Source organism: Tamandua tetradactyla, chromosome 1 (assembly GCF_023851605.1).
Source record: "Tamandua tetradactyla isolate mTamTet1 chromosome 1, mTamTet1.pri, whole genome shotgun sequence".
Taxonomy (NCBI): Eukaryota; Metazoa; Chordata; class Mammalia; order Pilosa; family Myrmecophagidae; genus Tamandua; species Tamandua tetradactyla.
Window position 1 is genome coordinate 140,865,879 of NC_135327.1, and position 22,155 is coordinate 140,888,033.

The 22,155-nt window shown below is 36.1% G+C and overlaps 1 protein-coding gene across 3 annotated transcripts in view; it reads right to left on the reverse strand.

Moving 5' to 3' along the window:
* The window catches only part of CCDC146 (coiled-coil domain containing 146), a 176,189-nt gene that overhangs the window by 111,941 nt on the left and 42,093 nt on the right, over positions 1-22,155 (reverse strand). For 2 of the 3 annotated variants that reach the window (XM_077155844.1, XM_077155834.1), the window contains exon 2: positions 17,869-18,038. In XM_077155844.1, the coding sequence (XP_077011959.1) occupies positions 17,869-18,027 (159 nt within the window). In that variant the 5' untranslated portion in view covers positions 18,028-18,038. Of the gene's footprint in view, positions 1-17,868; positions 18,039-22,155 lie in introns of those variants that run through there. The other variant, XM_077155847.1, reaches the window with a different exon arrangement.

Genomic DNA, 22,155 nt, shown 5'->3' on the forward strand with positions numbered 1-22,155 from the left:
CTTTTTCTTTACATGAGCAAAAGATATTTGAAAATCATTTCATCCCCCATGCATATATCCCTTTGGGGCCTCGTGTGGCAAAATAAAACTGGGATAAATGCATGATGGTTCTGAATGGGTGTGAGGTTTCTAATATATACATTTAAATCACTGAAATTCAGGTTGACTTGCATTCAGAAATTCGGAAGAAACTTCTCCTTTTTAAGTCTGCCTTTAAAAATAGTGCTTCAGGTTTCCTAGGTCAGATAAATCCTGAAACCCAGAGGGATTAGCCCCTCCAAGATTATGAATTAATTACACCCCCCTACCCTTTAGGGTTCACACCCCTTCTCAACAAGAAAGAGTCAGAATGAGCATTGCCCAAACGTCCCTATAGATTAGGGGAGGGCTCAAAAGAGAAGGAGGAGGTACAGCAGAGAAAACAGGATTTTAACAAATGAAGAGTGAATTACTGTATTAATATTCCTAACTTCCAGTGTTTTGGAGCAACTAGAAGGAAAAATTTGAGATGGTGGAATGGTAGCCCATGACAAACTCTGGGATCTGTTCTGTGACTACTTGTTGAAGTGCACTTGAAAATTACAGCTTTTTTCTTTCTTTGCTTTGTATATACGTTATATTTTACAATGAAAAATGTTAAAAAAAATAGTGCTTCAGGAGCATGATTATTTTAGTGGAAGGCTTTACTAATTACCTGTACATGCCCTCCTTTAAAAATTTTAGCTTTGCTACATGCCAAGACTGGGAGAAAATAAGTTTGCACAGAATATTAAGATGAACACTATACACCTTTCTGCTCTGAAAGTTCTTAAAAGCTACTACAGATTAGTTTAGCAAACAGTAAAGAAAACAGCGATGCAAGGTAAGTACAAGCATTACAATAGGAGGTTATAGTGGCAGAAGAGACTACATTATGTCAGGAAGTGGGATGCTACTAGAAGGAGGGATCTGAGCTGTCCTCGCAGGGCAGGTAGAATTCTGAAGCACAGAAATGGGGAAGACAGCCCTCAGGGGCTGAGAGAAGGCCTGAGGTGGGGCAGGGCTGGGGTCAAAAGCTGGTTAGAAAAACAACTGAGTCTAATTTGGCTGGACATGGTGTTATGTGTGGGAGAGGACAGTAAAAAAAGGGGAGAAAGGAATGGTGGATCAGACTGTAGAGAGATTTCAATGTAAAGTTAAGGAGGTGGCACTTAATCCTTATGATAACTCAAGGAAAAAAAATCAAATCTAAGTAGTCACACTGTCCTCCTGCCACGTATTGATTGCTTAGTTCTGTGCCTGGGGCTCCGTGTTGACAAGAGGGATTGGGTGGGAAGGAAAACTGGAAGGAGCCCAGAAGACTGCTTAAGAAAATAATGAAGTGGCCAGAGACATCAAGTAGTAGACGGTTAGAGATATAGAGGAGAAAAACACAGCCTGAGTTGGGAAATGTTTCTGGAGGTGTTTTAAAAGAGGGAGCAAGAGAGTTAAGGAGAGATCCCTGCAGTGAAGAGCAATTTTAGGAAGTTTTCCTGGCTGATATGCTGTAGAACTCTCTTCTCCATTTTCTGAAGGAAATGTCAGTATAGTCATTGCTTCCCTAAAGGCTTTCTGGAAGTGGATCTGTATTTCCTTTTGGCTATGCTGAGATAGGTCTTCAGGTGGGAGTGAGGAGGCTCAGTTTCAAATAGTTCACTAGTTATGTGTAGAGAGCATGGGGTTTCCTTCAGAAGGTTTGGGGTGGTAGGTCTGGTGGTGAAGGTGGGTGTGAAGGGAGAGTACACAGGAGTCTTCACCTCTGGGTCCACCACTTCTGCTTTTCTTGGATTTGTTTTTTATATTGTGCTTCTAAGTAAGATGTCCACTAGGGGAAAAACAGAGTAAAAGCCATTCTGGTAGGCAATGAGGTACCCCTGAAGGATCATGAGTGGAAAAATGTATTACTAGAGTAAACTGAGGCTCAGAGCACTGAAATGTCTTGCTGAAGGTGGCATGGCTAGTTCATGCAGAGCCAGAACTAAGATACATTCTTAATGAACTGCCCCTATTCAGAGAAATTTTTATCCAGACCATTACGATTTAAGATATTTTGAACCATTCTTAGTCATAGGCTCCACAGGTGGCAAATTCTTATCTTCTTAATCTCATTTTGATGTCACGTATTTCTTGTGCCCATTATTTCATATTTGTGATGTCCACTAAGTGTACCTCTTTGCCTCCACTTGGGATGTATGGCTGGAGATATATGTGAGGAACTTTCTCCTCAGAAGTAATAGAATTTGCATTTTGTTCGAAGCTTACTTTTGGTATCTCCTGTGTTGCCCTTTAAACCAACATATATACCAAATGGAACAAAGATAAAAATATGAGCATTCAAACAATGAATGTATTGGGAAAAAACATAGGAAAAAATATTTTATGATCTCAGAGTAGGAAAGGTGTTTTAAAATATGACACAAAATCCTAAAGCTGCAAAAGAAGTAATTGGTTAATTCAAGAACGTAAAAATGAATTTCTACATGGGAAAAACCACCATAAGCAAACTCAAAAAAAAATTCAATGCTGAGAGAAAGATTTTTGTAATGCATATTACACTCAAAGACTTACCTTCTAAATGTATATAGAGCGCCTATGAATTATAAGAAAAAAACAATTGAACAGAAAAAAGGATGTGAGCAGAATTCACAAAAAGGGAAGTATAAATAGGTCTCAAATATATGAAAAGAAGCTCTATTCATGTCATTTTAAGATAAATTTAAATTAAGAGTACAATGAGATAACATTTCCTTTTTATCAGAGTGACAAAGATAAAAAAGTTAGCATACAGCATTGCTATAAGTTAAGAGATAGTCTCATTTATTATTGGTAGGAATGTAAATTATCACAATCTCTATGGAGAGCACTGTATTTTGTTTTCTAGCCTGTACAAGCAAATACCATGAAATGGATTGGTTTAAACAATGGGAATTTATTTTCTCAGGGAAAAGTTCAAATCAAGGTGTCATCAAAACATGCTTTCTCCCAAAGACTAGCATTCTGGAGCTTGCTGCAGGCAATCCTTGGCTACTCTGTCACATGGCGACATCTCCTGGTCCCTCCCTTCTCCTCTGCATTCCATTGGTGTAGCTTCTGGCTTCACGTGATTTTCTTTTCTCTGTGTCTGAATTTCATTCTCCTATAAAAGACTCCAGTAGTAGGATTAAGGCCCATCCTGAGTGAGGTAAACCACACCTTATCTGAAGTAACCTCACCAGAAAGTCTTACTTGCACTGGGTTTACACCCAAAGGAATGGATTAAATTTAAAAGCATGTTTTTCTGGGATACATACAGCTTCAAACCATCACAAGCACTTTGGCAATAAAAACAAAATCGTAAAATGCACAAATCCATTAACCCAGCAATTCCCCTTCTAGGACTTTGTCCTTTTAATATAATCATTCCTGGGTGAAATGATAGATACGTGTTTATTTACTCTAGCATTGTCTGTAATAGCAGAAAACTGGAAGTTTTCTAAATGTTTTATGTTAGGGAATCTAAATGTTTTATGTTAAGGAATTGGTTAAACAAAGTATGCTACATCTAGACATTGAAATACTATGTAGACATGAAAAAGAATATAGATGATTTATATTTATGAGAAAAAAGCAACTATGTATATTATACTACTAATTGATTGTTTGAGCTTAGCATTTTTCTGTAAGGATATGTGAGACTATTAATAATGGTCACCTCTTGGGAAGGGGACTGGGGATTGGGTGAAAGGGTGGGAGACAGACTACTTTTTCTGTATACCATTCTGCACCGTTTGAATTGGTACTATATACATATTTAAGTATTAAAAATAGATTTTAAAAAACAAAACTAGCCTCTTGGCTGAAAATACTTTATTACCTGACTCCCTGACATTCTGTTCCTTAACTTCCTGGTCTGGCTTACATCTCATTGCTTGACCATTCAGACCCTGATTTTGCTTGCCTAATGGAAACTTTAGTTATTACCTTGCCTTAGCTAGCTTTTCTGGTGTTGACTCCTCCTGTTCCATTTAATTGACATTATCTGTGAGTTCAATTACTAGATAGCCTAATTCCCAATTCTCCAAAGAACCTACCAGACCACAGTATTCTCTCACCACCCACCTAAATATTTTTTAATAGAAAAGGACATTCTTTATTTTAATCCTTCAGACTCCCTCTTTAGGGAATAATATATTCAAATAGTTCCTAGATTAATAAAGATAATATGTTTCACAAAATTTACATGTCTTTACTGAGAGTCAAAGACTTAAGGCCATTAAGGATTCCTTCAAATCCCTAGTGTAAAAAGCAACATCAAAAAAAAAAAGCAAGATCAGTTTATAGTTACTATTAAAAACACCAGGATATAGACTTACATCTTAGATCATTATTTTTAAATGTTTAATCAATTTGCTACAATACTAGCTAAAGAATCTATGAAAAATTAAAAGGTAATTAAAACTTTATTAAATATATAATTAAAAATAAACACATGCACAGCACACACACACCCACATCCACCTACATACACACATCAGGTCCTTATGTCAGTTGAAGGAAAGAAAAAGAGAAACAAGATAGGAAGAAACCAAATATGGATGAAGAGACAGATGAGCTGCTGAGGGCAGGGCTGTTGTCATCTTTCCTTTGGTTCCTAGTCCTAGGTCTGGCTTGTAGTAGATGCTGAGTAAAGGGGTTACAGAATGAGTAAAGGAAGAAAACCTCATAGGCAGGAAGCAGAAGAACCACCAATTCTTCTCTGTTCCTGATTTTCAACCCCCTTCTGATTCCCTCTTGCCACTAATCACAACCCGTTCTGATAGCAGAATATTTCTCTCCATGCCCCAGACTCCTGGCCAGAACTAATGTTCATGTTTATCATTCTAAAAGTGCAAAGTCTAAGGACGCTCAAATATTGGACTACTTTTCTCTGACCCTGATCTCTTCTGCAGCAGGTATCACTTTACTGATTGAAGTTAGAGGTGAGATTCTACTTTGGAAAGTGGAATATGGGCTACATTATTTAAATCCTGATACAAATCTTTAATCTTGGTAAATAGATTATGAGCCATGTCAACACACCAAATGTTTAAGTGCATTCCTGGGTGTCCCAAGGTCTTCTCCCATATAGGAAAGATTTTATTTTCATTTATTCTATTTATTTTAGACTCTCCCTAGCCTTGGCATATATATATGTGTGTGTATGTGTGTGTGTACACATGTTTACATATGTATAAAAGTTCCCTCCATCCTATTATAGTAAAAAATATTTATGGAAAAAATGGAACCTATCTATATTGTTTAATAAATTGTCAGTATGTTTAAAGTTTTTTGATAGCCAAATAAAACCTTGAAAAAGTCTTTCTGCAGGGCTGCCTGGGTTTGAAGGAAAAGTGAAAACATGACAAAAATAGCATAATTTGTTGAAGGATTTAAAAAATAAATTTCATTTTTTTAGTGCATATTCTCCGAGTACAGCAATTAGTGACGTGTGATAGCTGGAAAGATAGGGAAGCTAATGAGAAATATATAAATAACACAGAACTAAATATTTATCTTTACTTTTTGCCTTAATATATAGTTTGTTTAAAAAGTCAATCTGTATAATCCTAAAATATTGGTGTTTAAATGTTGGCTTGAAGAATATCAAGTGAAATATGTGCTAAGGTAGGACACAGGAAACTGGGTTTCATTCCTGGCTCTGCATTCATCCAGTTGTGTAACCTAGGACAATCATCAATCTTTCAGACCTTTTAAGGTGGAACTAATGATATCTCTTAATTCCTATCCTTCATGGGATCACTATGAAAGTTAAATTACATAATTGAAATTATTTGGACTGTAAGCTCCATAAGGGTGGGGATCTTGTCTTTTCATCTATGTAACCAAATATTCGATTGTGTATTCACTAATTCACGTATGAAAGAAATAGAAATTGTTTTAATTCCTTGAAGAATATTTTAAATTTCATTTGGGATTATCTCAAATAATTTATCATTAACTCTATAGAAGGTCCAGTTTGGAAAATGAAGCATTAGTAGCATCAAAAAAGCACCAACATTTTTAGTAACAAAATTAAACATTTTATTTAAAAAATTCCAAATTTTTAAATTGTCTGGTACTAGCCTTAAGAGAACCAAAAATATAAGAATAAGAAAGTATCTTTTGTATAGTGACTGTTCCAATAAAAGAGCTAGTTTTAAAGATACTGAATTAGATAAAAGATGGCAACATATTTTTATAAATGCAATGTGGTAGAATCTATGATTAAATATATATAAGTAGCAAGTTGCAATGCCTTTAGAAAATAATCTAAATACTATCAAAAACCTACTGTCTACATCTTCAGACCAGGAGCTTTTCTGGTAAGCTCCAGATCCACATTCTGGCCACACCCTTCAGAACTGTTCTGTATTCTCTGTCATGTACCATCATCCAGCCAATTTTCTAAGTAATAAATCCAAGCATCATTTTAGACTCTCCCCTCTCCTTTATCCCACCCCCAACCACTCAGACACTAAATTTAGAATTTTACACTTCCTTAATATCTCTCCTTAGTTCAGTCTCTTTGAACTTATGCAAACGGTGAAGAGATAAATTCAGAAGACGTTTGAGAGAGAGAACCAAATGACAAAATATAAGAGCATGTGTTTTAATTTCCTAGGCTACTCAAGCAAACACCATGAAATGGGCAGGGTTAAACAATGGGAATGTATTTGCTCATGGCTTGAGGTTGGGAAAAAGTTCAAATTAAGGTTTCATCGAGGCAATGCCTTCTTTCTGAAAACTATGGCATTCTGGGGCTGGCTATTGGGGATTCTTGGTCCTTAGCTTGTCACATGGCAAGGCACATGGTGATGTTTCCTGGTCTCTCTGTTCTCTTTTGGGTTGCACTGAATTTCAGCTCTGGCTGCTCCCTGTGACTTTCTCTTTGTCTATTTGAATTTTATTCTGTCTATAAAGGACTCCAGAAATAGGATTAAGACCCATCCTGAGTAAGATGGGCCACACCTGAACTGCAGTAACCTCATTAAAAGGTACTATTTACAATGGGTTCACAGTCACAGAAATGTGTTAAATGTAAGAACATGTTTTTCTGGGGGTGCTCCAAATCCCCACACTCTACCCTCTGGACCCCCAAAACACATGTTCTTTCTATATGCAAAATACATTCATCATTTCATCACAATATCCCAAAAGCTTTTAAGTCATTTCAGAAGCAATGCTTAGTATAAAATCTCAATAAAATCAGTTATGGGTATGGCCTGTTCTGGGGCACAATTCCCCTCTGTCTGTGAACCAGTGAAACCTAGGGAACAAGTTATCTGCTTCCGATATACAATGCAGGGACAGGCATAGGATAAGCATTCTCAATCACATAGGAAGAAACTGTAAGGAAAACAGGACTCATAGGTCCCAAACAATTCAGAAACTGAACAGGGCATACTCCATTAGATTTCAAGACCTGAGAGTCATCTATGGAATGAAGTTTTGCCCTCTGGGTCTGCTGAAGAGAGAGTCCCACCCCTTCCAAGTGCTTGGGCAGCAGCCATGCTGTCACCGTACACCGGCGTGAAAGCTCCACTTTCTCCAAGCATCGGGATGGTGGCCAGGCTCTCCACAAACCCTGGGGTACAGGCCCTACCATTTCTGAGCATTGGGGTGGCGGTACTTTTCCTGAATAATGGGGCAGAAGATCCATTCTCCAAGAGGGTGGGCCCACTCTCTTTGCCCAAGAAGATATCTCCTGTCTTGACCTCAGCTTCTATGGTTCTGCCCTTGGAGAGAGTCTTCCTTCCGTTTGTCCTTTCTCTGTCCCTTTTAGTCCAGGCTGGCAGTGTTTTTGTTCATACAAATTACACAGAAAACTTTTTGACCTTGCCTATAGTTCACAGGTGTTCAAGTCATCAGACAATAGAGCTTTCCATAGATCTTTCCTACATGACTGTATTTCAAATCCTGACTTCCACAGACATTTCTGACTAGTTTCATACACAGTTAAATATTCAGCACTATTCTCCTGGGACTCACTTTCTGGAAGCTCATAATTTTCCAAACCATCAATTTCTGGTTTCTTTGTGCCCAGAAGTTCAGTCCTCAGTCCATCTCTTTCCTCTCTCACTTCACTATAAGCTGCAAGGAGAAACCACGTTGCACTTCTCACATTCAGTTTGGAAATCTCAGCTAAATATTCAAGTTCCCATTTCCATCTGACATCAGAACACAATTTTGCCAAGTTCTCTACCACTTTAAAACAAGATTCGCCTTTCCTATAATTTCCAATAACACATTCATAATTTCCTTCTAAGTCCTCATCAGAAGTATGCTTAACATTCATATTTCCACCAACAGTCTCTTAAAAGCAATCTAGGCCTTTTCTGTCAAGCAATTCACCATTCTTCCAGTCTCTACCTGTTACCCAATTCAAAAGTTTGTTCCACATTTTTGGTATTTGCAATAGCAGCACCCCATTCTCCTGGTATCAAAATCTGTTTTACTTTCTGAGGCTGCTCAAGAAGATATCATGAAATGGGTTGGGTTAAACAATGGGAATTTATTCACTCATGGTTCAAGGTTGGGAAAAGGGCCAAATAAAGGTATCATCAAGGTGATGCTTTCTTCCCAAAAATTATGGTATTCTGGGGCTGGCTACCAGTGATTCTTGTTCCTTAGCTTGTCACATGGCAAAACACATGGTGGCGTTTCCTGGTATCTCTGTTTTCTTATGGGTTCTATTACATTTCAGTTTCTGGCTGACCCCTGACTATCTGAATTTCACTCTGCTTATAAAGGACTCCAGTAAAAGGATTAAGACCCATTCTGATTGGGGTGGGCAACACCTGAACTGGAATAGCCTCATCAATAGGTTCTACTTACAAGGGGTTCTCAGCTACAAGAATGGATTGAATTTAAGAATATGTTTTTCTGAGGTAAATACAAGCTTCAAACCATCTCAGTATGTTTAGTTTGAAGTACCTTGAGGTCATTCAAGTGAAAATATTCCAGATATATTAATGTTTGGTTGTGGGCAAGGCTTAAGAATGGGAAAGTATGATCATATTGGGTATTGATACTATGGGTATCGATGAAATATCTCTTCTCATATACTATTATCTCCACACAGCCTTTCCCAGATCACCACAGTTCCCAGTGATTATTCCTTTCTTTCCATTAAAATAACACCGTTTGCATCTCCAAGGTCTAACAACTATATTTTGACTTTTTTAAAAACTTTTTTTATTGTATATTATAAAATATAGACAAAGCAAAGAAATAAAAAAGCAATAGTTTTCAAAGCACTCTTCAACAAGTACTTACAGGACAGACACCAGAGTTTGTCACCATATGATCCTCTCATATTTTCCTTCTAGCTGCTCCAGGATATAGGAAGCTAGAGGGCTTAAATATTTTTTTTATCATCACAATCAACTTTTTTTCCCTTCATTTTTTGTGAAAAATAACATATATACAAAAAAGCTATAAATTCGTAGAACGAATTTCAGAGTTTTGACATGGGTTACAATTTCACAATTTTAGGTTTTCACTTCTAGCTGATCTAAAATACTGGAGCCTAAGAGATATCAATTTGATGACTCAGCATTCATATTGATTTGTTAAATCCTATCTTCAGTGCATAACTCAACCATCTCATTTGATCTTTCCACCCCTCTCTTTTGGGGTATTTGGGCTATGACAATTCTAAATTTTTCATATTGGAAGGGTCTGTCACTTATATGGAGTAGGGAGATGGAACTATCTGATGTTCTGGAGAGGCTGGGCTAGGTTTCAGGACTTTTCTGGACCAGGGATCCATCTGGAGGTTGTAGGTTTTTGGAATGTTACTTAGTGCATGGAACCCTTGTGGAATCTTACATATTGCCCTAGCTGTTCTTTAGGATTGGTTGGAATAGTCCTGGTTGGGGTTTGGCAGGTTATGATAGGTAGCAGGGTCTAACGGAAGCTTTTGTAAGAATAACCTCCAGAGTAGTCCCTTGACTTTATTTGAACTCTCTCTGCCACTGATAATTTATTAGTTACATTTCTTTTCCCCCTTTTGGTCAGGATGGAATTGTTGATCCCATGGTGCCAGGGCCAGATTCATCCTTGGGAGTCATCTCCCACATTGCCAGGGAGACTTTCACCCCTGGATGTCATGTACCATGTAGTGGGGAGGGCAATGATTTCACTTGCAGAGCTGGGCTTAGAGAGACTGAGGCTACATCTGAGCAACAAAAGAGGTCCTCCAGAAGTAACTCTTAGGCATGCCTATAGGTCTATCTTCTCTGCTACCTACATAAGTTTCACAAGAGTAAACCTCCTGATTGAGGGCATGGCCTATTGATTTGGGTGTCCCTGAAGTTTGGTATAGTATCTGGGAATTCCCTGATGGTAAGGTTTAATAGTTCTATATATTTCTCCCATCCCTCAGGGGACTTTGTCAATACTTTTTGATTATTGGCTTAATATACTCAGGCATTACAATAATCTATACAGGATTAAAGGACCTCTTTCTTATTCTTGTTTCCTCTGTTTCAGTTGTTCAAATGAGCTATACAGATAGGTTGAATTAGATTATGCACTACAGAAATTTCAGTTCCATACCAAATAAACTTTTCTTCCATTAGTCTAAAAGTGTATGTGTGGTTCTAAAATATAGACACTATCTTCCTTACCTCTATGTTCTGAATTACTTTAACCCCAACCTGTTTGGCTTTGTTCTTACCTCTAAATATCAGGTTATATATATAAAACAGCATCTCAAGATCCAGAAATTATAATCACCACTCAGACTTAATGTGTCTGCTCTAAAAAGCTTACAATCTAGGTCCGTTTTCTTATAATTTCTAAAGGCAATCTTACCATTCCTGTTCTTTCATTTCTGGCTTACTTTGTCTCACCAAATGTCCCGCATGTTCATCCACATTGTCGAATGCCTCACGACTTTGTTCCTTTTTGTAGTAGCACAACCTTCGTCCATAAGTATACACCATTCTCCAATCTACTTTTCCATCAGTGCTTCTTTCAGCCACCTTCATTCATTGGACATCATGTAGAGGGCCCAAAGTCCACAGTCCATCAACATTCTCAATTTTAGATAATTTCATTGTTCCCAAGAGAAAGAAAACCAATAAACACACCCTTGCCAAATAGGAAAACTAAACCTTCTCTTAACTCTTGCCTCTACCCCATTATTTATCATTGCTGTTTCTGTGGTAGTGCTGATGGTTTCCTTTTTTTTAAATTAATTTTTAAATTTTTAAAAAAATACCAAAAAACACCAAACAAACGCAAACATTCGTAACTTTTGATCATTCCATTCTACATATATAATAAGTAATTCACAATATCATCACATAATTGCATATTCATCATCAAGATCATTTCTTGGAACATTTGCATCTATCAGAAAAAGAAATACAAAGAAAACAGAAAAAAATCCATACATACCATACCCCCCACCTCTTCCCCTCACTGATCACCAACATTTCACTCTAAATTTATTTTAACATTTGTTCCCCCTATTATTCATCTTTATTCCAAATGTTTTACTTATCTGTTGATAATGTAGATAAAAGGAGCATCAGACACAAGGTTTCCACAATCACACAGACACATTGTGAAAGCTATATTATCACACAATTATCTTCAAGAAACATGGCTACTAGAACACAGCTCCACATTTTCAGGCAGTTCCTTCCAGTCTCTCTATTACATCTTGACTAACAAGGTGATATCTATTCAATGCGTAAGAATAACCTCCAGGATAACCTCTCAACTCTGTTTGGAATCTCTTAGCCATTGACACTTTATTTTGTCTCATTTCACTCTTCCCCCTTTTGGTGGAGAAGGTTTTCTGAATCCCCTGATGCTGAGTCTCAGCTCATTCCAGAGGTTTTCTCAATCCGTTGGTGCTAAGTCTCAGCTCATTCTAGGATTTCTGTCCCACATTGCCAGGAAGGTCCATACCCCTGGGAGTCACGTCCCACGTAGACAGGGGGAGGGTGGTGAGTTGCTTGTTGTGTTGGCTGGAGAGAGAGGCCACATCTGAGAAACAAAAGAGGTTCTCTTGGGGGTGACTCTTAGTCCTAATTTTAAGTAGGCTTGATTATCCTTTGTGGGATTAAGTTTCATATGAACAAACCTCAAGATTGGGGGCTCAGCCTATTGTTTTGGTTGTCTGCACTGCTTGTGAAAATATCAAGAATTCAACTTGGGAAAGTTGAATTTTCCCCCTTTCTCACCATTCCCCGAAGGGGACTTTGCAAACACTTTTTTATTCACTGTTCAAATCACTCTGGGATTTATTGGGGCATCACTCTGGACAAACCAACAAAATCTCGAACCTACCCAAGATTCAAAGTACTTATGATATTCAATTAAGCTGTCTACATAAGTTATATTAGGAAATGCACTAGTCAAAATATAAATTTTGATGGTTTCCTTTTGAACATAGCTCACAGCATGCAACAGCAGTTTTCCCCCGTACCCTAGCCTTAAACACTCCCTGTACAAGAATCATCTTTGAAACAATTCTTGGGAGAACTAATTCATATTTCTAGTGTTAATCAGTAGGACACGCAGGTCTATACAACTCCTTTCAATCTTGTTCATCTTTACCATGGTAATGTTACTTATAGACACACTAGAGAACCATCTTCACTCCTATCTATTCCCTTACATTGTATGTTGACTTTTGAAATCTAACATTTCAAGCTCTTGTTCGCCAAACTACGCTTTTATGTTGTAAAAGGATCTTTTTATAGATAGTCAGATGTAGCAAGGATAAGTGACACCAGGGATAAATAAAAGAAAAGTTTATTAGTACTCACAGGTCCCAGAACAGAAAGGCGGCATGCCTTGCAGGGTCACATGAGGAAACACATGAGGAGCATAGGCTCAACCAAGCAGGTGGGGATTAAAGGGTTATAGTGACCATAGCTTTATAGCGATATAATGGGTGGAGCTATATTGGTTGGTTAAGCAAGAGTGAGAATTCGGGAGTTTAAGGGGCATGAACCCAAGTGGGACATGGGTAGATGAAGGAGAAGCTGTTTATCTTGTCAGGGATGGTCACTTTTTTGAGGGGCATAATGAATGGGTCTAAAAGCTGGGTCATTATGATAATACAAACGCCCCTTATATTAATGACAGGGTTGGAAATGCTGAGGCAGCATGACAGTATGGAATCCCCCTATTTTATTTTAATTCAACACAGCTACTGGATAGGAATCTTTTATGCTTTATATCAGTGCATTACCATGGTGTCTAGTACTATGCAGCATGCAGGGGATGCTCAAAAGCAAGGAGAAGTTGAAGGGAAAGATGAATTTGATTTCAATACCTCTAATAATAATAATGATGATGATGATAAGATCTCTGAGCACATTTCCTGGTACATAATCAGTGCTGTATAAAAATCTGTTAATGGATTAACACTTATTATCTCCTATTATCCTTCAAAAACTTCTTATCTCAGTTTTACCAAATGTGATAACAATCAAAACTTGTACACAAATGTTGCTATTTTTCTCACATTTTGTAACAAGTTCATCAGCACATAGTTTTAAATATAATTTATTTCAGTGAAGAGGTCACAAATCCACAACCCTAGTCAATGTCATCTACTCACCCACGTTTACGTGTATAGACCCACACTCTTTAACAGAATTTTTGTGTTCTATTCCAATTCACACTGTTGCTTCCCTAGTATTTTCCCTCAGTGTTTCTCTCCCGCTTGTGCCTCCCAAATACTGTGCTTCCTTTCCTCTATACCTTGGCTAAGCAAGGTGAAAGACCTAACAACTATTGGTTGAGTTATCTTTAGGAAATGAGTAGAACAGAGGAGTCAAGCTAGCTCTTAGTTAAAAGCAAAGAACCAAAAAGCTTAAGCAAGATAATTTCATGGTTTGATTTTGACTTTCAGCATTAAAACAAGAATGGTTCTATGGTTTCTAAAGCTTAGAAAGGTCCAACATCTGATACACTGACACTTGAAAAGTGAGATTACATTTATAATTCAGCATTTATTTTATACAAACTTGCACAGAAAGATGAAAGTAGGAATCATAACTTGAGGCATATGATAAAATAATATAAAGCTATAATTTATATTAACCCTAGATGGGCATCTAACACGATGCTTCGAAAAAAGAGTTACAAAAATAATTGAATGAATGGATATTAAAAAATCACATGAGGAACTTGGAAAACAAAACAAGTCTATACTAAATATTTACTGTCTGGCTCTATGCAAGGTCCTGAGCCAGGTGCTGTAGAAGATAGGTATTAGAAAATATACAACCCTTGTCAAGGTATTGGATAAAAGAGTTCTTGCTGGTTCATGGGAATGTGTGTTGGAACAACCTCTTTAGAAAATGTGTCTTCTAAAGCTGATTATAAACTTATCCTATGACACAGTAATTTCACTCCTAGGTATGGACCTGTTTTAGTTTCCTAGGCTGTCAAAGTAGATACCATGAAATGGGCTGACTTAAACAAAGTGAATTTATTAGCTTACAGTTTGAGGCCAGGAAAATGTTCAAATAAAGGCATAATCCCTTGATGCTTTTCTTTCCAAAGTCTGTAGTGTTCTGGGGCTGGGTGCTGGGATCCTTGGCTCCTCTACTACATGGCAAGGCACATGGTGGTTTCTGTTGGTCTCTCCCATCTTTTCCAGGTTTTGTTGTTTTCAGCTTCTTACTTCTGTGGCCATCTCTCTCTCTCTCTTTTGTATTCATTACATTCATAAAGGACTCCAGTAACAGGATTAAGACCCATCCTGAATGAAGTGGGTCACAGCTTAACCAAAGTAGCTTCATCAAAAGGTTGTATTTACAATGGGTTTCCACCCATAGGAATGGATTAACTTTAAGAACACGTTTTTTTCTGGGGTACATATAGCACCAAACTGCCTCAATTCCCAAGATAAATGAATATATAAGACAGGCACAAAAATGATCATAGAACTTTACTGATAAATGTCCAAAACAGCAAACAACCTAAATATCTAAACAAAATAAAATAGACATATGCATACAATGGAACACTCCGTAGCCTAACAACAAAAATTGAACTACCACTACACAGAATATATGAATCTCATAATTATAATGAAGAGCAAAAGAAGCCAGACACAAAGAAAAATATTATATTAATCCAGTTCTATGATGTTCAAGAACAGGTAAAACTATAGTGACAGTAATGAGACATTTAATAAAATCTGAATAAGGTCTGAAGGTTAGATAGTAGTATTGTATCAATGTTAATTTCCTGAATTAAGTGTGCAAAGATTATGTATGAGAATGAACTTGTTTTTGGAAAACACACACTAAGGCATCATGCCAACATGGAAAGAGAGCAAAAGACTGACAGTCAAGGAAAGGAGAAAGAATAGGGTAAAGCAAATGTGGCAAAATATTAACATTTGGGGAACTAATCTGAAGGGTATATGGGGAGTATTGGTACTATTTTTTGTAGCTTTTTAAAATGTCTAAAATTATCTCAAAATAAAAAGTTAAGAAAAAATCAAGATTATAAACAAAAGATAAATAATTTAGTGATTTAGATCCTACATATATATGCTATGCACAACGTATACCTTTTAAAATGTTTTTAAATTGTGAAATATAACACATATACAAAGAAAAGAAAGAAAAGCAATAATTTTGAAAGTATACTTCAACAAGTAGTTATAGAACAGATTTCAGAGTTTGTTATGAGTTACCATTCCACTATTTCAGGTTTTTCCTTCTAGCTACTCTAAACCACTAGAAGCTAGAAGGAATATTAATATAGTGATTCAGCAGTCATACTCATTTGTTAATTTGTTAAATCCTATTTTCTCTATTATACCTCCTCCTTCTTCTTTGATCCTTCTCTCAATCTATAGGGACCTTCAGGCAATGCCCCTTCTGATTTTTTTCATGTTGAGATGTCAATACTAAAGGGTAGAGGGATATAATTAGTTGATAATCTTGGAGAGGCTGGTTTCTCTCGGGTCTCAGAATTTACCTGGTCTAGGAACCCTCTGGAAATTATAGGTTCCAGGAAAGCAAACTTAGTTCATGAAACTTTTATAGAGTCTCAGTTTGAGCCCTAAGTCTTCGTTTTTAAAAAATATTTTTATTGAGAAATCTTCACACACATACAGTACATCCCGAGTATACGATTAATATCATCACATAGTTGTGTACTCATCACCATAATCATTTTTAGAACATTTGCATCACTCCAGAAAAATAAATAAAAGGAAAAAAGAAAACACTCATACATCTCATACCCCTTACCCATCCCCCCATTAACCACTAGGATTTCAATCTACCCAATTTTTTTAACCCCTTATCTCCCTTATTGTTTATTTATTTGTATCCTTATTTTTTTACTTATCTGTCTGGGATAAAACAAGCATCAGACACAAGGTTTTCAAAATCACAGATAACACTGTAAAAACTATATAGTTTTATAATCTTCAACAACCAAGGTTACTGGAACACAATTCAACAGATTCAGGTACTTCCCTCTTGCCACTTCAATATACCTAGGTATTCTTAAGCATTAACAGGAGTAATGTCGATTGGAGTTCAGCAAACCAACAACATATGTCTTTTTAAAAATTACATTTTTATTGTTCTCTATTCCAATTTGTCTCAGCTTCTTGGCTTCAAATAAACTGTTTTTGCTTTAAGATTTTTTTTACCTTATTTTATTATGAGGATTTATTGAATTTCTTAGATGCTTTATTGACATAGTCACACACAGTTAATAGTCTAGAAATTTGTTCTAAGCCATTTTCTAAAGTACAGCTCTTAAACATGACAAGGTAACAGATGCATATTAGGTTAATTGTTATTAAAATATATATAGCTATGTCAAAAATTTTCATCCTGCTTTTTAAAAATCAAACCATGAGAATATGGAATTCATCATTGCAGTAGTTTGGGGCTACGTACCCCAGAAAAACATGTTCTTAAACAATCCATTCCTGTAGGTGTGAACTTTTATAAATAGGACCTTTCGATGCAGTTACTAATGTGTGGCACAGCTTCATGAGCATTGGTCTCAATTGTATTACTAATGGCCTTAAAGAAGGTCTCTCTCTCTCACACACACACACACACAGAGAGAGAGAGAGAGGGAGAGAGAGAAAGGTGGAGGGGCGTGGGGGGGGCACCAGAAGCTAAATGTTAATGGACTCCAGAAGACAAGGGAGACACCAGGAGAGGCTGCTTTGTGCATTGCCATGTGACAGAGGAGCTGAGAGACAAGGATCACCAGCAGCCAGCCCCAGAATGCCACAGTCTTCTGGGAGAAAGCATCATTTTGATTATGCTTTGATTTGTACTTTCTTTTAGTTTTAAAAATCCATAAGCTAGTAAATTTCCATTGTTTAAGTTGACTCATTTCATGGTATTTACATGAGTAGCTAAGGAAACTAATATATATTCCCCTTTTGCTTTGCTGATAGGAAACAGCATATTTTACTGCTCCACTGAATTATCTTTAGTAGTAAAAATATATTCTTCCTGCAATTACTTGAGAAAATCCTCATTTTATGGAAGTAGATGTAGTATATACAATAATTAAAGAAATGTTTTACTTCATTTACCAACCCATGAAATGTACAAACTTTGCAGCATATATGCAAATATTTATATTATAAAATATCAGAACCTACATTACTTTATTGGTCCAGCATTACAGGACAAGCCTCTGGAAGAGAGGGTATGGAAAATTGTGTTTTAATGTCCTTCAATCCATATATATTGTGTCCAGAAAATAGGTAATGTTATTTTGATAATGGCATTAACTCCATCTGAATTTTTAAGTAGATAATGATTCAGGTCTTACTATAGTAATAGATAAAGAGAAATATACCTCATGCAGAAAACGGAAAGCTGGAGTTGTAGACAATTCAACAAGCCGCTCATCTTGAATGTTAGTTGTGGGTGCTATGGCATAAATAGGATCTTCTTGAGTCTTTTCATCTTTCTCCTCTTCCTCTTCTTGTTCTGTGTCTGTGGTACTGTCTTCCATTTTTCACAGCCCTAAAATAAAATTGTCTTACATTCAGTTATTTAGGTGTGTCTTCACTTATAAAGTAAAATGAATGAAGAAAAATAAAAGCAAGCAAAATTTAACCAAAATAGCAATTTTCCAATGAAACTATGAGTCGGGAAAGTTAGCTAGTCTACTATATCCAATTTTTTGCCACAGGCATAAATTATACATGTAATTGTTTCTCTTCTTCTCCTGCAAGAATACATCCTAGGTTGTAGTATATACTTCTATCAGGAGGCACAAAATGTCTCATTGTCTTCTTTACGTGATATTAATAGCCATTGATAACATAGATTTCTCCTCCTTTAGTATACATCTTTTTAAAATACGCATAAGGCAGTTTTAGAAAGTAATCTATTATACAATGCTTTGTATTTGGTAAGTAATGACTATTTACTATTTAAGTCTTCAGGAAGCTGAAACAGTTTAGCTATATATCTAGGAGTGTTAACATTAATAAGCTAAAAGATGTGTGCTCAATCATTTAATGGATTTCAATGCTAATGCCTATATCATAAAATATTTCCTTCACAATATTAGACTATATCTGTCATTTTTAACTTTTTAATTAAAAAATATTTCAAACAAACAAAAGTGGAGGAATAGTATAATGAACCCTTATTAGTATAATGAATAGTATAATGAACCATTAACCAGCTTCAATGAAAATAAATTCATGAGCAATTTTGTTTTGTCTATAACCTTTCCACCTCCTCTTTCCTCTTTCAATTATTTTGAAACAAGTCCTAGACAAAACATTTCATCTACAGATATCTCAACTCACATTTCAAAGAGATAAGGTCTGTTTGAAAAATAAAACTACAATATACTCAAACTACATAAAGTCAACAGTAATTCCTTACTGTCATCATAAAAAAGTCAACATTTAAATTTCACTCGTCTCATAACTTTCGTTTTTCAGTTTGGTTTGAATTAGAATAGGAATAAAGTCCTTGTACTCTAATTGGTTGAACAGTTCTTAAGTCTCTGTTAGTCTACAGGTTTTCCCTCCAAATCTTTTCTCCATTAACTATTTTTACATCTTTGTTGAGGTATAATTAATGTAAAATACACTCTACATGTTTAAAGTGTACAATTTAATACATTTTAACATATTATACACCCGTGAAACCACTGTACAATCAAGATAGTGAACATATCCATCACCTCCAAAAGTTTCCTCATGCCTCTTTGTAATTTTTCTCTTCCCTCCTCTTCCCCAGGCAACCAATGAACTGCTTTCTATCACTATAGATTAGAATGCATTTTTCTAGAAAAGCATATACTCTTTTTTGTCTGTCTTCTTTCACTTAGTATAGTTATTTTTGATATTCATCTATGTTTTGTGTATAACAATAGGTCATTTCCATTGTGTGAACATACCATATTTTATCAGTTCACCTGTTAATGGACTTTTTGGGTTTGTTTCCAGTTTTGGACTGTTGCAGATAAAGCTGCTGTGAATATTCATGTAAGTCTTTATATTGACTTTTGTTTTTATTTCTCTTAGATAAAAAAATTAAACATATATCTACTTTATGTCCTGGTGATTCAATTTTTTAAGAAGTTGCCAAACTGTTTATCAAAGGGGTTGTGGCATTTTACATTCCTATCGGCAATATATAAAAGTTCCAGCTGTTCCACAGCCTCCCCAATATTTATTTTCTGTTTTTTTAATTCCCTAATTATCCCTTAAATAATTTTGTTTCTAGTTATATTTGTTTAAATCGAGATAGAAATAAGGTCATACATTGCAATTGGCTGATCTATCTCTGAATCCACTTTTAGTCTACCAGTTTCTTCTCCAAATCTTTTTTCCCTCATGAAGTCTACTTGTTGGGTTTGTCTGCAGAATTTCCAGCTATGTAACTTTGCTGATTTCATCTCTGCTGTATTATTTAATGTATTTCTTTCTCCCCAGTATTTCCTACAAATTGACGGATTTAGGGGCTTACTCAGATCTATTTTTGGGCCCAAATACTTCATAGATGGTATTCAGTAGGCACATAATAGTTGTCTCTCTTTATTTGATGTTAATCCATTAGAGGCTGTAAATGGTGATTCTTTCTGTCTTCATTTATTATCTGAAATACCATAAGACTAACTTCTTCAACTTCAGTTACTCTGAGATCCAATTCGTATAATGAAAGCAGGATAAATGCTCACTTCTTTCCTTTTATTGAACAGGTTTTAAAATGAGTTGGTTTTCTAGCATCCATCAATGATGAAAAAATGACTCGTTCATCTTTTTCTTTTCTTTCTCCATACCTTCCCTTTTACTTCCTTCTTTCTTCTCTCCCCCCTCCCCTCCCTTTCTTCCTTCCTCCCTTCTTTTTGTGTATATGATCATGATCCCAAGGTTTGAAACATAATTAATGTGTTTAGAACCACTGCAGTTATAATCTTTTTTTTTTTTAAAGAGAGGGAGGAAGGGAAGGAAAGACAGAGAGAAGGAAGGAAGGATGGAAGGAAGGAAGAAAGGGAAACATCTTTAAACATTTTCTTGTTTTATTATATTTTGTTTGTTTGTTTGTTTTTTACATGGGCTGGGGCCGGGAATCGAACCGGGGTCCTCCGGCATGGCAGGCAAGCACTCTTGCCCGCTGAGCCACCGCGGCCCGCCCTGCAGTTATAATCTTTATTGAATCTCAAGTTGTCCCATTCTTTGGCCATTGTGATCCTCTTTGTGCTGGATACAGAAGCCTTCTGACATGACTTTAGTAGTCCTTGATAAGTGTACTTACTTTCTAACATGACAAGACTGTCTAGGCTAAGACCCCAGGCCTGGAATAGGCCATTTTTCCAAGGGAGGACTGGGTCTTTTTACTGGGACATAGAGACCATGAAGGGTGCTCAGTACTACTAGTTGATATTTCCAGATATTTTCAGTAGATTTAGCTAAAGTACAATACACACACACACTCACACATACACACACACTATAAAATCATAAGTTCATACTGACTTGTCCAGTTCTAATTCAGAACAACCAGCTTTACTTAACATCATTTATGTTATGTCTGTATCTCTTTTATCCCACACAAAAATGGCAGTTTTCATTTGTTTTAAACCATGATATACACATAGCATCTAAGAATAATAGTATCAACACTATTAAAAATTATGTGATTACTGAAATTCATGTAAGATATCATTTTAAAGTGAGTTTTTTATCTCTTTTTTTTTGTAATGATATATGATCAAATCACTCTGTTTGAAAGTCTCCTTGGAGTATCCTTTATTTTTGTTTTTGTCACCAACTTGATACACAGCTAAATTTATTTCTATTTTCAGGGCTAACTTGATTAATTTGTAACAATTATGTAAAGTACTTACTGCAAATGCTTGGAGTGATGTATGTACCTACAAAAACATGTTCTTAGTCTAATTTTTTCCTTTGAGTATGAACCCATTTAAATACGACCTTTTGATGAAGTTACTTCAATTAAGGTGTGACCCAACTGAATTACGATGAATTTTAATACTATTAATGGAGGCCTTATAGAGAAGGCCACAGAAAGAGAGGCATAGGGGACAACCAGAACCCAGAAGAGAAAGGAGAAGAGGACTGACATGTGCACTGTGACAAAAAATCAAGGATTAAGGATAGCAGACAGCTAACTGCAGCATACTACAGTGCTTGGGGAGAAAGCACAGTCTTGCTGACACCCCATTTTGGACTTCTAGCCTCAAAACTGAGAATCAGTAAATTCCCATTGTTTAAGTCAACTCATGGTATGGTATTTGTTTTAGCAGCCAAGAAACTAAAATATTTACCTACTTTCAAACCTATAAAATAAAAGATTCTTACAGAAACAAGTTTCTTTATTCTTGTACTCTCTTTCTATTCTTTCCTTTCCTCTGGAGGTAACATGTTCTTTCAACATTTATTTGTTTATTTTATTCTTAAAACACACAGATACAGACTCATACATACCACCTTCCCCTTTTGCAGGTAAATGTTATTACTTAATAATATATCCTGAAGAATGCCTTAATAATATGCAGATTTATCATTCCTTTTCGCATCTGCATAATGCTCCTTTGTACAAATGCATCATAGGTTATACAAACAATCCTCTATAAAGACACTATAGGTTGTTT